We start from the raw sequence: 16,051 nt of genomic DNA, 5'->3' as shown, positions 1-16,051 counted from the left end.
TGCTGCAGGGTGCCTGGCATGCCTGGCACACCCCACCCCCCCCGGATTTGCAGCCTCTAATCTGCTCTCTAATAGCTCTAAAGAAGGGAAAGGGGCTGAGCCAGACACCATCTGCCAGGGCCCCCCCCCGGGGTTGGGGGGGGGCAGCTGCTCCCCAGCCCCACCGCTGTGAACCCAAAGGAGACGGCGCTGGTGCAAAGGGTTTTATTGGGATGCGGCACCTGGTGGGATCTGGCAGCTACAGCCTGTAACAGAGAACGGCCGGTCAGGGAGGGGTCCCCTACTCACATCACTTCCCAGAAAGCTCTCTTCTCCACATATTTCAGGCAATATCTCCTCTTGAACCTGGCAAAAGATACGAGGAAACGGGTCAAAAATCGACCCCCCAACCTGCCCCGAATCTGTGGGGCAGTCAGAATGACACCCCCCCCCCCCCCCGCTTACTTGGCCCTCTCCCATGGCTCAATCAGGCTCCTCTTCTGCAGGCTCTTGAAGAGGTCGCGCAGGACGCTGCCCTTGGGCTGGGGGGAGGCCAAGCGGGTCAGCGATGGGATGTTGAGGGTGGGGGGCACAGGGTGGCAGGGGACATACTCCCCCCCCACCTCCCAGCCAGGTCAGCCAGGTTTGGGGGGGCTCCCTCCAGTGGGGAAGGGAGCGGAGGAGCCATTTCACACACCACACCCCCCCCCCCAGCACCGTCCTATGGAGGTGCTGGCACTCTCAGCACCCAGGCCCTCACCTACATGATGAGGTCCCGGGACCCCAGAGACCTTCACATTCCCAACCTCCCCCCGTGGCGGGGGGCTGCGAATCCTCCTAGCGCAAGGATGGGTCTCATCACTGGGTGCTGATACCCCCCCCCGGCGGCCCCCCCCCCGAGGGGGGTGACCCACCTTCAACATGTGCAGGGACTCGGCCAGCTCGTCACTCGGCTGTACCTCCAGGCTGGGCTGGGGTACAGAGAGAGAGAGTGGCAGTATCAGACAGCCCCCCCCCCACACTCACCCTCTCCCCACTCACTTGAGGGGCCCCAGGCATTGGGGCAGCGCGTCCTTCACCTGATGCTTGGCCAAATGTGCCTGCCGTTGTCGCAGCAGCTCCGCTTCCCACCGCTTCACCTGCCGCCGCAGCAAACGCAGGCGGAAAAGCTCCTGCCGCTGGCACTGCGCCACCTTCTCCTGGCACTGCCGGGCCACCTGCAGGCACAGCTACATCAGGAACCCGGCAGACCCCCCACACACCCCCTGAGCCGTCGTGTGTGTGTCCCCCCCGAAGCTGTCCTCGCACCAGGGCTCGAGCTTCCTTCTCCCGCCGGTGCTGCTGCTCCATCATCTTCTCCTGCCGCGGGGCCGGTTTTGGCGCATCCCTGGGGTCTGCCGGCGCCTCCTCATCTTCCTCATCCCTGACTCCTCCAGCAGCCCCTCGCACTGCTCCTGGAAAACCATGTCCTGGGGGTGAGAAGGGGGGGTCAGCACCCTGGTTTGGGAATGGAGCCTCTCCTGTGCCCCCCCCAACCCACTCCCAAGGAAAAGGGTTGGGGGGGCTGCAGGGCCCCCCCAAACCCACGCCGTGGGTCCGGGGCAGGGGTCTCACCGCAGTGGGGAGCTCGGTGCCCTCGGGGATCTTCAGCTGCCTCTCCACCTTGTCCTCCGCCCTCTTCTTCCTCACCTCCACCTCATGAGCCCACAGCAGCAGCGCCTGTGGGGGCCAGCGGCGCCATCACCCCCAAAACAAAGGGGACACCCCCCTCCCCGTGCTGGGGGTGGAGGGGGGGGGGAAAACCACCCCGCACCCACAGCCCCCCCCCCCCCCAAACCTGGTGGTCCTCAAAGGTAGGGTTGTAGGAACCGCCGGCGGCATCAACCTGCGAAGGCTTCATCTGCAGCCTAGCAGGGTGCTGCGGGGGGGGGCAGCTGGGGTGAGGGGCTCTGCCTGGCTGTGTGCCCCCCCCCCCCCCGACTCACCTTCACCCTCTGCTTCTTGGTCTGCTGCAGGAACCAGCCGTCCTGCCCCACCAGCACCCGGTCCAGGGGGTCTGCAGGAAGACTGGCATCCCCTCTCACCCCAGAGCTCCCAGGACAGGCTCGGGGGGGGGGAGGGCAATGCTGGACACCCCCCCCAAAAAAAAGCCCCATAGGAGGGACGACGACGACGACGACGACGACGACGACGACGACGGGTGTCCCGCCCCCCCCCCGCCGCCCTCATCCTGTGGTCCGCTGCTGCAGCACCACGTCCTCGAGGAAGTCGCCGATTTCGCGGCCCAGCCGCGCCTCGAGGCCAGCCCAGCGCTTCCAGCCCTTCTTGCGGGAGCGGCGGCGGACGGTGGCGGGATCCCGCGACCCGGGGCTCAAAGCCAGGAACGAGGAGGATGCCGCGGGCGCCGCCATCTTGAAAGGAAGAGCCAGGCCGCGGCAGCTTGACGGAAGCGCTGCGCAGCCACTTCCGGCCGCCATCTTGGAGAGGGCGGGGACGCCATCTTGAGGAGGACGGGGAAGGGCGGCGGCGCCATCTTGAGGAGGGCGGGAAAGGGCGACGGCGCCATCTTGGGGAGGGCGGGAAAGGGCGACGGCGCCATCTTGGGAAGGGCGGTGTCCAGCTCTGTGGGGGGCTCCAGATGTGTGTTCCCCCCCCAGATGTGCCCCAAACACCCCGGGCGTGAGCCCAGGAGGGGACCTCGGACCCCTGAACCGGCTCCAGCTGTGCCCCAAACCCCCCCAGCTCTGGCACATGTGTGCACATGCAACTTCACGCCTGGACATGCGTGTGCTCACCTCCCTCCCTGCCTCGTGCATGCCCTCCCACGGCCCTGCACACGCCCATGAGCGTGCATCCACCTCCGTGTGCGCACATGCGCTCCCTCACCCCCCCATGCATGCTGACATGCGTGTGCACCCCCCACACACGCACGTGTGCACCCCCGTGCGCATGTACATGCATTCACACCCCTGCTCCCGTGTTGTTGGACACCCACACACGTGCAAGCACCCACCCATGCACAAACCCCCCACATGCATGCATGTACACACATGCACAAGCACCCACACGTTCATGCACATCCATGCATACCTGTGTGCCAGCCCCTGACACCCCATGGGCATCCCCCCCACGCACCCCCTCCTTTGCAACCCAACCCCTGCACACACACCCCTTGCACCCCTCCCTCGCACACTCACCCCTCCTTACAACCCTTCTCTTGCACACCCCTCCGTCACGCACCCCCCCCACACACACACTCCCCCATGTACATCCACCCCCTCCTTGCACACCAACCTCCCATCATCCCTCCTTGCACACCCACCCCTTTTCTCACCCTCCTTCACACACACCCCTGCACACCCACCCTTTTTGCACACTCCCCCCACTCCTTGCACACCCACTCCTCCCCAGACCCACAACTGCCATGGCTCCATCAGCCACATCCTCCCTTTATTGGGGCATGGGGAGAGATCTCGGGGGGGGGGGGGCTTTGCAGGATTGGGGGGGTGGACTACTCAGCGGATCCCTTGGGCCGACGCTTGGAGGGGGGCACCAAGCGGGGGGGCAGGTCAGCCGGCAGCCCCCTCCCCTCTAGTTTTGCCCCAATGAGGTGACCAGCCAAGGCGAACTCTTCGGCGTCCAACATGCCATCGCGGTCGACGTCGCTCAGCTGCCAGATTCGGCCCAGGACGGAACTGGGCAAGTTGCTGCTCACCATCCACCCCCGTGCCCGCCGCCCGCTCAGCTTCCCCCCCATCGGAGACAACCCGTAGAAGATCTCGTCGTACTTGGCCTTGTCCTTCGTCACCACCCATTCCTCCTCTTCCTCGCCTTCTTCCTCTTCCTCTTCCATCCTGCTGAAGGGACCCTGACGGGTACCGTCGAAGGCTCCCCCCTGCACCCTGGCACCCTCAGGTGCTTCCAGCTCCTCTTGATGCAGCAATGGCATCAGGGCAGCGATGTTGGTCGTCAGCAGCTCGTCCAGCGCCTCCAGCATCCGCGGCTTCAGCCCCGGGAACCGGGCAAAGTCGTGGACCAGCAGCAGCTCCTGGATGGGGAGGGGGGGACACAACATGGGGAGGGGGTCAGCATCCCGACAGATCCCCCGGCACGGGGGTCAGCATCCCGGCATGGGGGTCAGTGTGCCGGCACAGGGGTCAGCATCCTGCCGGACACCCCAGCACAGGGGTCGGCATCCCAATGGACCCCCCTGGCATGGGGGTCAGCATCCCACCAGACTCCCCCCCAGCGCAAGATTCAGCATCCTGATGGATCTCTTTGCACAGTGGTCAGCATCCTGCCAGGCTTCCCAACATGGGGATCAGCATCCTGCCAGACACCCCGGTACAGAGGTTGGCATCCCTACGGAACCCTGGCACAGGGGTCGGCATCCCAATGGACCCCCCCGGCATGGGAGTCAGCATCCCAGCACGGGGCTCATCATCCCACCAGATCCCCCCAGCACATGGGTTGGCATCCCGCTGCCCCCCACCCCCAGCACGGATGTCGTGACCCCCCCTCCCCAATCCCCACCTGCATGCGGGCGCAGTCGGGGAAGTCTCCGGGTGGGATGTGATGCTCCAGCTGGATGCGGGCGAAGAGGAGCGGCAGTTTGGCAATGAGCTGCTTCTTCTTGTTGTCCTTCCCGAAGACGGAGGGCATCTCCTTCTTCAGGCGGCTGATGATGTGCGCATGGACCTGGGGGCAAAGGGGGGGGTGTCAGGGCACCTGGGGGTCCCTTCCGCAGGAAGGTGGGGGGGGGTCCGGGTGTTGTGCTGGTGGTGGATGGCATGGCATGGCACAGGGTGGGAAGTGTAGGAACCCGGATGCCTGGGTCCCCTCCATGGCTGAGAGCCTTTGGTGGGAGAGCTGAAACTGGGGGGGAGGGGTTGTCCCACGGGGGGGGGGGGGTCTGGGTGCCTACCCACCACATGGCCCCATTCCTGTCCCATCTCCATCCCCATTCTGTCCCTGGCCCCATCCCTGTCCCATCTCCGTCCCCATCCCATCCCTGTCCCCGTCCCCATCCCCATCCCCATGTCCCCATTCGCATTCCCATCCCATCCCGGCATGCATGGCAATCCCGTCCCCATCCCCGTCCCTGGGCGTCGCGGGCGGCGGATGCGCCGCACAAAGGGCCATGGCTGCAGGTGGCCGGATGTGATAAGGCTGGCGGCAGTGGCGGGGGGAGCAGGGGGGGAAGAGGGAGACAGGGAATAATGCCAACCCTCACCCCCTCCCTTCTGTCCACCCCCCCGGACCCCCGTGGCTAGACGCCAGGGTGATGGGTTGGGGACAGAGGGCTGCTTCATCCCCCCCCCCAGCCCTAAACCAGCCCCCCACAATCCTGGGGGGTCTCAGCACAGTGGGGGGGGGGGAGCAGGGAACTTGCCTGGGAGTGGGGGCTGGGGGGGGGGCACATTAATTATTCTGTAATCACAGGGGTGGAAGGCGCTACCTCACAGGAAACCCTTAATGAGGAAGTCAAGCACAGGATGGGGTGGGAGGGGGGAACACGATGACGTCCCCCCCCGGGCAATAGGGCCATTGTTGGAGATGGCCGGGAGCCACCGGGACTGAGGGGACCCCCTGAGCCCCTTCCTGGGGCCAGGAAAGGGGACCCCAAACCATCAATGCTCCTTCTCCTCCTGAAGATGGGGAGAGCTCCAAGGAGTCCTGGTGTTCCTCCCCTTGGCCCCATCGGAGCCGTGGAGAGGACCCATGCACCCAGTTGGCCGCACTCACCCTAACGAGCCGTGCCCGCTTGACAAGGTCATTGAGCTTCCTCAGGGCGGCATTTCGAGGCAGGTTCTGGATGTCCTGGAACAAGTCCTGCTCCTCCAACTCAAAGAGCTGCCGGTTGTCGGCGATGAGGAGCGGTTCGGACCAGAAGGACCCGATGAAGACACGCAGCACCTCAGGGGTGTTGAACACCTTTCCTAGGGACCACATCAGCGCCCCATAGACACGCATCAGCTGCTGCGACTCCACCATGTCAGCCTTGTTCAGGACCACCCGGATCTTGTCCTCGTTGCCCTTGAGGGCTCGGATGGCCTCGGAGAACTCGTCTGAGATCTCTAGCTTGTGGGCGTCAAAGAGGAGGATGATGAGGTCCACACGCTCGGCAAACCACTGCAGCACGGCCGGGAAGTCATAACCTGTGAGGGGAGGGCAGAAAGGGAGAATTGGGGGCTCCTCCGGGGCTGGGCTGGGGTGACTGTGGGGTTGGGGGACCCCGGGAAGGGGGTGCTGCCATGCTCAGGGTGCAAATGAGCTGCACCCCAGAGGGGTCTGCATGGAGGGGAAGCCAAAACCGACCTCAAGACCCAACCCTAATTCCAACCTAAACGCTAACCCTAACCCCAACCTCAAATCCAACCTTAATCTCAACCCTAACCCCCAAACCTGACCCCAAACTCAAACCCAACCCTAAACCCAACCCCAACTCAAACCCCCACCCCAGCCCCTGCCTAGAGCAGGGTCCCACCAATGGGGTCTTGCTCTGCCCTCCCCTTCCCTGCACCCCTCCGCTGAGCCCCCCCCCGGCCCTGACACCTTCCCCCAGGTGCAGCACCCAACCCCCGCCCATGTGGTGGCCCCGCTCGGCAGCACTCCGGGGTGTTGGGGGCCAGTGGGGTGCTGTGATGCCCATGGCCCCTCCGCAATGGCCCCTGCTCCCTCCCCGGTCCCCCCCTCGGCAGTGGGAGGCCCCGAGAGCCTGAAAAAAAGCACCAAAAAAGGAAATGCGGCAAGTCCTGGGAAAAGTCTCTCTGTCCCCATTCCCATCCCCGTCCCCATCCCTACCCCTGACCCTGACCTTGACCCTGTCCTTATCCTTGACCCTGGCCCCGACCCTGGCCCCCCATGCATACCACAATGGGGAGCATCCAACCAGGAATTTGGCCTCGAGCCAGTCCCAGCCCAGCCCTGACCCCAACTTTTCCCAGCCCCCCCTTTTTCCAGCCTCCCCCTTTTCCCAGCTCCCTCTTTTCCAGGTCCCCCCACCTGGGGGGGGGGTCTCCTCCAGCCAAGCCCCCCCCATCCATGGGGCCATTTCGGGAGCCAGTGCCAAGGCTCTTGGCAGAGGCCAAGGGTTTCAGGGTGGGGAAGGAAAAGGGGGGGGGGGGGGGCGCGGCCTCTGCAGCAGGGCAGCTGGCCTGGAAAATTGACAGTGGCCCCAGGGATGTGGGGCGAGCCCCCTCCCCCCCATCCGCCCAGCTCCGCAAAGGGGGTCCCAGATACCCCTCCCCCCGCGCTACGGGACCCCCTTGTTGCTCATCTGGCCCTGGAGGGCAGCAGGGTGGGGGTGGGGGGAGCACTGGCACACACCACCCCACCCCCCCCCAGCCCTTGGCGGAACCCATTGCATCGCCTTTGGCACCCACCTCTGGAGCCTCACCCCACCAGCTAGCACCCCCCCCCGGCTCTAGCCCACCCCTTGGCACCTGCTGGGCCTTGCACCACCCAGCAGCACCCCGCTGCGTTTTGCAACCTCCGTTGGCACCCCATTACAGCTTGCAACCCCTCCCCCATTAGCACCCTGCTGCACCTCGCACCCCCCCTCCCCAGCAGCACCCTATTACACCTTGCACTCCCCCATCTGCACCCCACTGTGCCTTGCAGCCACCCGTTGGCACCCTGTTGCGTGTTGCACCCCCATTTGCACCCCACTAAACCGTGCACCCCCATAATGCTTTGCACCCCCCCTTACATTTTGCACCCCGTTACCCTTTACCCCCCCCGTCCCCCCCCCCACTGCATCTTGCACCCCTCCATTTCTTTGGGGCCCCACTCACGCCCCCCCCCCGGGTTGGAAGGGGTGGGGAACCCCCCCCCCAACCCACGCATGTCCCGGTCATGGGTGGGTGGGGGGGCCCCCCCCTCACCCCGGCAGATGCGCTGTTTGGCCCCCGAGAGGATGCCGGGGGTGTCGATCAGGCTGATGCTCTCCAGCACCTGGTTGGGGAGGTGGGCGCACATGAACCTGCGCGGGAGGAGCTGCGTTAGTGCCCCCCCCCCGGGACCCCCTGGACACCCCTCCCCGACCCCCGGGGTCTGGGATTTCGAGGGGAGTCCGTGGGAGCGAGGGGGGGAGTAGGTGGGCAGCACCCACTCGTGGCTGGGGGGGCCCCCCCAAGTGCCAGCGCATCTGCCAGCCCATCTGCCAGCCCCTGACGGCCTCTTTCCGAGGGCGGGGGTGTCACTCTGGGCCAGCGGGGCCTTGGCAGGCTCCGGAGCCACATTCCTGATGCCTGGCTCACCCCCCCCCTTCCCGACCCCCCCACCCATAGGGGTGGGGAGCAGACCCCACCCCCCTCCTTTCCAAGGGGTGACCCCAAATAGGACCCCCCCCATGGTCTGAGTGTGTGTGTGGGTGCTGCCCCCACATTTTGGGCTTTTGGGGGATTGACAGAAAATACCCAAAATTGGGGAAAAACCCCCAAGAATTGGAGGGTGAAATCTGGGATCCCCCCCCAAGGTGGGATTGGGGGGGGTGTCCCCCATTTTGGGGGGGGGGGGCACTTTGCTCCAGCAAGGCTCAACTTGTGGCTTAATGGGAGGAGTGGGACCCCCCTCACCCAGCCCTGGGGTGGTGGTGGTGATGATGATGATGATGGCAGGGGGTGGTGGAATATTGGGGTGGGGGCTGCACTTACCGATTGAGGAAAGTATTCCCAAAAGGATTAAGTTTCCGGAAAGGTTTTTTGGGATCGACGATGAGGGCGTTGCCTGGCATGATCCCCTCCGTCTCCCCGTGCATGATAGCCACGAAGGAATCGGTGGTGGGTTCAGGACCGATCCGGCTCCCGGGAATCTCCTGTTCCAACAGGTAATGGATAAAAGTGGTTTTCCCAGTGGAATATTGTCCCACCACCAACACCATTGGTTTATTATCGAAATCGGCGTCTTCCAAAGCCGGCGAGTGGAAATCGTGGAAACGGTAAAATTCCTCCACTGGTAAAAGTTTCTTCTTGTAGAGGGTCTTCAGCCCCTCGGTGACAGTGCGGACCACCTCGGGGCTCTTCTCGTTTTTCCGCATCCAGCTGAACATCCTGGCAATGGATTGGGGGGGGGGATATCCCTGGTGAGATGCAAAGGGGGGGGGGGGGAGTGGCACCCCAAAATGGGTGTCCTTTGGGTGGTTGGGTTGGGGGGGCTGGCAAAGGGGGGTCTGCTTGGTTCAGCTGGAGGGCTGAGCCATGGGGTGCTGGGGGGTGCTCAGTGGGATTCCCCCCCCAACCTGTCCTGGGCTCCTTGGAGGAGAAACGCTGCAAAATTGAGCAGAAAAAGGAGGTTTGGAGGGTTTTTTTGCCTTCCTAGTGAGGCTCAGGGCTGCCGTTCACAGGGCCGGGGGGGTTTTCTCCTCTTAGCCTTTTTTTCCCCCCCAAAAGTGGTGAAAGGCTGTCAGGGGGGTCCGCGGGGGGAGTGGAGCTGCCAGCACCGCTTTCCAGAGTGGAACGCTGCTCCCGGCCGACGCAACTTGTCCCTTTTCTTCTTCTTTTTCTCCCCCTTTTCTCTTTTTTTTTTGGGGGGGAAAAAAATCCCTTTCCTAGCAATGCTGAAGGTCCCAAAGATCTGAGCAGGGGGCCGGAGGCGGCCAGGAGAAAAGGGGGGGGGGGGAGGGGGAATACATTAACATAAATTATCAGGGCAAGGCGGGGTTGAGACAAAGCCATAAAAGAAAAAAAAATTAATAAATTAATAACAGCAAGGGGGTTGGGGGAGGGATCACAAGAACCAGCCACCACAGTTCCCATGCCGGACCCCCCCCCCCCCAAAAAGAAAACCCCGACCCCTCTCCCCAGGTTCTTCGTTGTCTCCCCGAGACCCACAGCCCCACTCACGGGTCAGGATTCAGGTTCCTCCTCGCCTTAGCTGCAAGTCCCAAACCCCTCAGAATTCACCCTGAAATGCAGAGGGTCGCTCCGGGTTCCTCTCAAGGCAGGACCCCTCCTTCCACCCGGGGTCTCAGCAGCCACTTTTCGGTTTTACCCGGATTTTAATTATTTTCCCGATGTGGGCGGGGGGGGGTTTGCCAAAAGCAAGAGGGACCACCGAGGCAGGCACAGTTTTTAAAAAGAGTGATTTAATTTACACAGAAGTACTAAATGTACATAATTCTTTAAAAAAATCGTTATACACAATAAATACAGTACAAAATTATTTTATAGTACTATATTTTGTTTCAAACAGAGCGTTCACTGGTACTGGTGGGGTGGGAGGGGACGGGGGTGTCATCAGACTCATTTGGGGGTCTCTGTCACCACTTCGGGGGCAAGGATGGGGCAGGATTTTGGGGGGGCCCCCTCCAACTTTTGCCTCCCTCCCCCCCAAGAATGGGGATTAAACCCCCCCAAAATGTGGATTAGAACAAATGGGAAAGGGCTGACCCCCCCTGGGGTGCAATGCAAGATCCCAATGGCCAAACATGGATTTTTCTCCCCAAAACTGGGGGGCAGGGAAGAGCCGCCCCCCCCGGCATTGAACGGCCCTTTTTGGGTTTTCCAACAGATCTGTCTTGCAGGGAAAGGAAAAATAAGGAGCTAATGATCCCAATCCATGCTTCCTTCTCGCTTAAAAAAAAAAATAAAATTAGACACTAAACAAAATAACCAAACAATTTAATATACATTTTTATACATATATATGTATATATAAAAAAGAAAACGCCAAATATTTTTAGCCTGGGAATCGTCATCTCTTATTGCTACCCAGACCCATCCGTGCCGAGCCGCTGTGCTGGGGGGGCTCAGGGGTCTGGCTGCTTGGTGGCATCCACCCATGCCGCGCCCAACCATACAGGAAAAAGAATCATAAAAAAAACCCCAAAACCCAAAATAATTACCTTGGGTTTGCTCGCCCCAGCTGAGGGACAAGCAAAGGGCACCCCCCCCCCAAGCCCCTTCCCTTGGGAGCGGTCAGCAGGATGAATCCTGCTCCCCTCTAAGGCCTTATTTTTTTGGGGTGAAAAAAGAGAAGAGGGAGCAAGGAAGCACATAGGGGCTGCCAGCATTCCCAAAACTCATCTGCCCTGTTTGGGAGTGATGTGGGATTGGGGGGGATTGCGCTTTTTCCATGAGAACAGGAGAAATAAAAAAACATCAGGAATTTCTGGAGGAAAGAGCGGGATTTGGGCGATGGGGTGGGGGGGGAATTTTGGCGGCTGAAGCCGGGTGTTGTTGAGCCAGCGCGCCGTGAGCAAGCATGCAAGAATGCCAAGCATGCTCACTGCCCTGTTCCCAGGCTCAGGAAAGGCAGATTTATGGTTCCTTCTCGGGGGGGGGGGGGGGGGGGGGGGGAGGGAAGGAAGGATCTCATTTCCCCCCCCCCAGCAGCTCCTCCCCAGCCTCGTCCCACTGGAGTGGCCGTCCCAGCACTGGGCTATGCCACACACGCTCCAGTGTTACAGCACGCTGCAGGTCTGGAGAGCAAGGGAAGCAAAATTCCCGCTTTGGTTATTTTTTTTCACCCTAAAAAAAAAAAAACCCAAAAAAAAACAACCCCAAAAAACTTTGGCAGGGCAGTGGCTCTGCCCTGGTTTTGCTGCACCAGCCTTTGAAACTTCACTTTTTTTTTTGTTGTTGTTGTTGTTGTTTAGTGGGTTTTGGAGGAAGGGAAGCTGACGCCAGCTGGAGAGGAAGGATGTTTTTCTGTTTCCAATGGTGATCTCTCCCTGTTTATGCCACCCAACACTGCACAGAGGCTCCCTTTCACCGGAGCAAAATAAAAAAAAAAAAAATTAAAAAACAAACCAAAATCCGAGAAAACCAACAAACCAAACCCGGAAAAAACTGACATTCAGATGCCATTCATTCTTTCCCCATTCCTGCCCAGAGCCTTGCCCTCTGTTACGGGGGGGGGGGTGGGGGGTGGTGGGTGTCACCCCCCCCCCCCCCAAGGTCTCTGCCCTTTGCTCTGCCCCAGATCTGCAGCGTTTTGCCCCAAAATCCTGTTTCCCCAGGTTTTCCAAAGCACAGGAGCTGCCCTTATACATACACCCCCCCCCCACCCCGCTGCTGTATATATACATTCATATATACACACACACCCCCCGGCACTCGCCAATCATATATATATTTATATATGCAGATGTATGTATATGTATGCGTATAGGCTGGTGTAGCCAGCCAGGGAGGGGGTCAGGCTGCAAAGGAGACAGGACAGTGGCACATGCACCCGATGGCACTTAAAAAAAAATAAATAAAAAAAAAAAATCGAGGTTAACTTATTGCCTCCAAAAGGAAAAAAAAAAAAAAGGGGGGGGGGGAAACAGGATGGAGGGAGGCAGGCGGGCTTGCAGGCACAAATGTAGGGAAAATGGGAAAAAAGCTGGCGTCCTGGCTGGCACCATGGGGGAGGGAGGCCCTAAGACAGAGCAGGAACAGACAGATCCTCGCGGAAGCTTCTGGCATCTCACAAAATGCCTTTTTTTTTTTTTTTTTTTTTTGGAAGGCTGCGCTCGCAGTGTATAATCGCTCTTCCCCCCCGCCTTAAAAAACCCTCATCCTTCCTGCCATTTTTGACATCAAGCTGGGTGGGAGAGCTGAGGCAGAGCTGGGGGGTGGGAGGGGGTGGGGTGTGACAGGTGAGAGGGAAAAGCAGAAACAGAGTCGTCATCATCCCTCCACTTCCCCGGCTGGACGCTATTCCTCCCCTCCCCTTCCAGATCCCACCCTCCAGGGATTCGCTTCTCAACCAGGCATAAAACTGTAAACTTTGCTTTTCCTTTTAGCCATTAGTGTTTGTGTTTCCTTCTCTCTTTTTTTTGCCCTTCACTGACCAGCCAGAGGGTCCAAAAACCTGCATGGTATCTGAAATAACTTAAAAGGAAGGATAAATTTTGCCCCTGGGGCAACACAACTGCAGAGTCCTCTTTGGCCTCCCACCAGTTTTGATTCGCTACCTGCTCCGGAGCTTACGGCTGGCTGGGGTGGGAGCAGGGTTAGGATGAGGGGGGGGGAGGGGGGGGAAGAGAGAATAGACTGATCAGGTATTCATATTAGCAATTTGTTACAGAATCTAAGTTACACAGCCGACAATACCTACGGGCCCCACCAGTCCACTCCCAGGCGCTCAGTCACATCGCACTTGCCGTCGAGGTTGTGCAGATTGTAAATCCAACCTCTGCCCGTGCTTTACAACATCCAAAACCCCACCATTTTTATAAACACTGGGGCGAAGCATCCCTGGGACGCCCTCCATTCCCCCGCTCCTTCCATCCCAGGCCCGGCCTGTTGGGTCTCTGGGAGGTGGCACCACCGGGGGGGAGGGGCGCTCAACCACATCCAACCAGCAAGAGCTGCTACTGCTTCTCCTCCTCCTTCTTCCTCTCCGGTCCTCGTTCAGTGTCCCGCTGCTGCTCCGTTTGGTTCTCTGTTATCTGTTCAACGTCCTTGCTCCGAGGCCACCGTTGTGATTAGGGGCAAGGTAAGCATCCGTACGGTGGACGGGTGAGGAAAAGGGGGAGGAGGAGGAGTTGTAGGAGGAGGAAGGCGTCCGGACATTCTGGCCCCCAGTCTGAGGTTGCTGCAGGTTGAGGATGCTGTCGATGGCACTCTGGAGGTGCTCGTTGAGGGAGTCGTCCTGGGGGCTGTCACTGGAGAAGCTGGCATTGTCCACCTCGAAGGACTCAGACTTCCTACGCTTGGCTGGGGGCAGCGGCACCTCCCAGGTGAGTTCTGAACCTGAACCCTGGTCGGGGGGCTCAGGTTTTATCATCCCACGGTAAAATTCGTCCTCGACTTCCGCAAGCTCCTTCATAAGGCCACTGGTGGAGTCGTCGGTCTTCTGCGGGGCCGGGCTGTCCTGCAGGACCAGGGAGCAAGCGTCACTCCTGTTGAAGAGGAGGAGCTTGGAGCTCTCCTCCGGCCGGCTCTTCTCCACAGCAGCCACTGAAGGGCTGTCCTGGCTCTTGTGGGAGGTGATCACACTCCTGGATCCATCCTCCTGCTTGATGACAAGGGTGCCAGGGAGTTTGTCGGCTTTTGGGGCACTCCCCTTGGGGCAGGCGTCGGCGGGTTTCTCGGCCACAAAAGCGTCCACGTTCTCGCGGTAGGTCTTGCGAAGAGGGAGGCGGCAGTAGGTCACGATGGGTTTCTTCTCGGCCGGAGCTGAGGTTATGTGGTCAACGGTCCCGTTCATCTGCCCGGTGGCGGTGGTGATGACGGTGCTGGAGGTGTGTGGGTCGGGTCCTTTGATGACTCGGCACACAGGGGGCGGCTGGTGCACGGGGTCCAAGGCGGTGTTGTGGACCACTTTGCTGAGGCCGGCCTCCTGCTTGATTTTCAACTTGAGGCCGATCCGACTGCGCGCCTCGTAGGTTTTGATGGGGGGTTTGCTCCTCGAGGGCAAGGCATCCTCGTCCCCATCCAGGGAGGGGGGCGCCTTGGCCCAGGTGACCGACGGGGAGCCCCCGCTGTGCTTGATTACCAGCTTGGTGGGGTGGATGGGGGGGGTCATCTGCACAGGGGGCACCTTCAGGCTCTCAGGGGCTGGCGTTGAGCTGGAGACGGAGGCCGGGGCTGCTGAGGAGGAGAGGCTCTGTGAGCGGGAGGACAAGGAGACGTACTCGTCTGGAATGGAAAGACCACGTCAGGCGTTAGCGTGAGTGTGAAATGCTATCCCTCGATTAAAGTATTTTTTTTAAATAAGAAGTATTATCACAATAATATTATTGCAAAATACATATTCTGCAAATTTGCCTGCTTGCGCTGGGATGGAATTTTTTTTTTTTCTTTTCCCCTCTCACACCTCAGCCCCTCTTCCCTTTGAGAGCTTCCACTTACAGAGTTCATCCCTTATTATCTCACTCAGAGAAAGACGTGGTAACTTAACACAAACCTTTAATAAAGAACCTCCAGAGCAACCAGGAACAAAGAGGAGTTTGTCGGGAGCCTGAACGCTGCACATGCTTTGCGTTCAATAAGATTTTGGCCACCGAGATCTTTAACGTAGAGGAGCGAGCAGGGAAGAGTACAGGTGGCAGCAGTTAACATTCACTCTTACTTTCAACAGCTTTTCCCTCAAATCCCCACTGACCGTGGTGGAACAGGCTGACACTGTCCTGTCCTGAGCATCACAGGGCCCAGAAACCTCACACCTAGCCTCCGAAGAGGAGGAAAACATCAAAACCCAAGCATACAGTTATAAAAGGTGGACAAACAATGGGAAATAATTCGTCTCCCACCTGGTTTCTCCTTTGCTAATTGCTTGTTGAGTGCTAACATGGTCTTTTCTTCCTGTATAAACATGCGGTCAATCATCACCATCTCTGCAGAAGGACTCACTCTCTGCAGGCAAGGAACAGAAAGGAGGAGGGAGAGGAGAGGGACGGGGAGGAAGAGCGGCTGTGGTTACACATCACCACCATCTTAACACACTCTTCTTAATTACTCTTCACAATTTTTCCCCACCTCTGTACATAAAGAGCGACGAAGGCTTAACAGGGAGCTGCCTTCTACCAAATTCATGGCAAAATAAATACCAACCGCTTGCAAAGACTGGACCGAGCCGACGGCAGGGAGGGGAAAGCTTTCCCATTTCTGCCAAAATCCAGGGGCTGAGCCCCCACCGACTCCACCGCGGCAGCACCATGGGGCCATGGCACTCAACTTGAACCAGGAAAACTGCGGATTGATCCGAGCAGCCCACGTTGGAGAAATAATTGTGTTTCTAGCCCCGCCAGTGAGATTGGAGAAGGCAGGACGCCGGACTCACCCGAGACTCCTCTAAGAGCAGCAGGCGGTACTTGTTCAACATCGCTTGCGTGCGCTTTAGCAGCTGGGTAGACACCACTTCAAACTCCTCGTCCACTGCGAGGAAGAGGAGGGTGGGGAGAAAAGAAAGTTTGCGTCACAAGGCAAATGCAGATATGGGGTCAGTGGCTCTTTATTATTAACTTTTTCAGTGGACTCACTTGGGGGAGACCCTGAAAAAAAGGTTCAGCGTAATTTTTAATTGCTGCGATTGTTAACAATTTGCCAAGATCTGTTTTAATGATTTCTCAAAATGTACAGAGACTGTGACAAAACTTTAATCACCTTTGAACTATTCCAGGTCAGAAACCCTGGAA

The 16,051-nt window shown here is 59.5% G+C and overlaps 3 protein-coding genes across 8 annotated transcripts in view; all 3 read right to left on the bottom strand.

Annotated features, from left to right (window-relative positions):
• Positions 1-190: 190 nt before the first annotated feature.
• Positions 191-2,135, bottom strand: NOP53 (NOP53 ribosome biogenesis factor). The gene is given in 10 exon segments (XM_069775119.1): positions 191-245; positions 289-345; positions 445-521; positions 894-945; positions 1,006-1,196; positions 1,288-1,403; positions 1,406-1,448; positions 1,594-1,698; positions 1,817-1,897; positions 1,965-2,135. Coding segments are annotated over 6 exon segments (696 nt in total). The 3' UTR covers positions 191-245; positions 289-345; positions 445-521; positions 894-945; positions 1,006-1,016.
• A 1,277-nt stretch (positions 2,136-3,412) lies between these two features.
• EHD2 (EH domain containing 2) lies at positions 3,413-9,081 on the bottom strand. Its single transcript, XM_069775057.1, has 5 exons — positions 8,637-9,081; positions 7,866-7,963; positions 5,725-6,137; positions 4,513-4,677; positions 3,413-4,027 (listed from the first exon to the last, which is right to left on the bottom strand). Exons 1-5 carry the CDS (start codon positions 9,029-9,031, stop codon positions 3,491-3,493), a joined length of 1,608 nt encoding a protein of 535 aa, XP_069631158.1. The 5' UTR covers positions 9,032-9,081; the 3' UTR covers positions 3,413-3,490.
• A 4,250-nt stretch (positions 9,082-13,331) lies between these two features.
• BICRA (BRD4 interacting chromatin remodeling complex associated protein) overlaps positions 13,332-16,051 on the bottom strand; it is a 35,480-nt gene continuing 32,760 nt past the window's right edge. For all 6 annotated transcript variants that reach the window (XM_069775047.1, XM_069775048.1, XM_069775052.1 and 3 more), the window contains 3 exons: positions 15,697-15,791; positions 15,167-15,269; positions 13,332-14,552 (listed from right to left, as the gene is read on the bottom strand). In XM_069775047.1, coding sequence (XP_069631148.1) covers positions 13,357-14,552; positions 15,167-15,269; positions 15,697-15,791 — 1,394 coding nt within the window. In that variant the 3' untranslated portion in view covers positions 13,332-13,356. The remainder of the gene's footprint in view (positions 14,553-15,166; positions 15,270-15,696; positions 15,792-16,051) is intronic.

Source organism: Haliaeetus albicilla, chromosome W (assembly GCF_947461875.1).
Source record: "Haliaeetus albicilla chromosome W, bHalAlb1.1, whole genome shotgun sequence".
NCBI lineage: Eukaryota > Metazoa > Chordata > Aves > Accipitriformes > Accipitridae > Haliaeetus > Haliaeetus albicilla.
The sequence above is the reverse complement of the archived record's forward strand: the minus strand, read 5'-3'. Positions and strand labels throughout refer to the sequence as shown.

Excerpts from the sequence above, each read along its gene's own strand:
- EHD2 (XM_069775057.1), bottom strand. The coding sequence starts at position 9,031 with ATGTTCAGCTGGATGCGGAAAAACGAGAAGAGCCCCGAGGTGGTCCGC. Across the intron at positions 4,678-5,724 it reads AGCGGGCACGGCTCGTTAGG|GTCCATGCGCACATCATCAG; the intron begins GTGAGTGCGGCC and ends CTTTGCCCCCAG. Across the intron at positions 4,028-4,512 it reads CCGACTGCGCCCGCATGCAG|GAGCTGCTGCTGGTCCACGA; the intron begins GTGGGGATTGGG and ends CTCCCCATCCAG.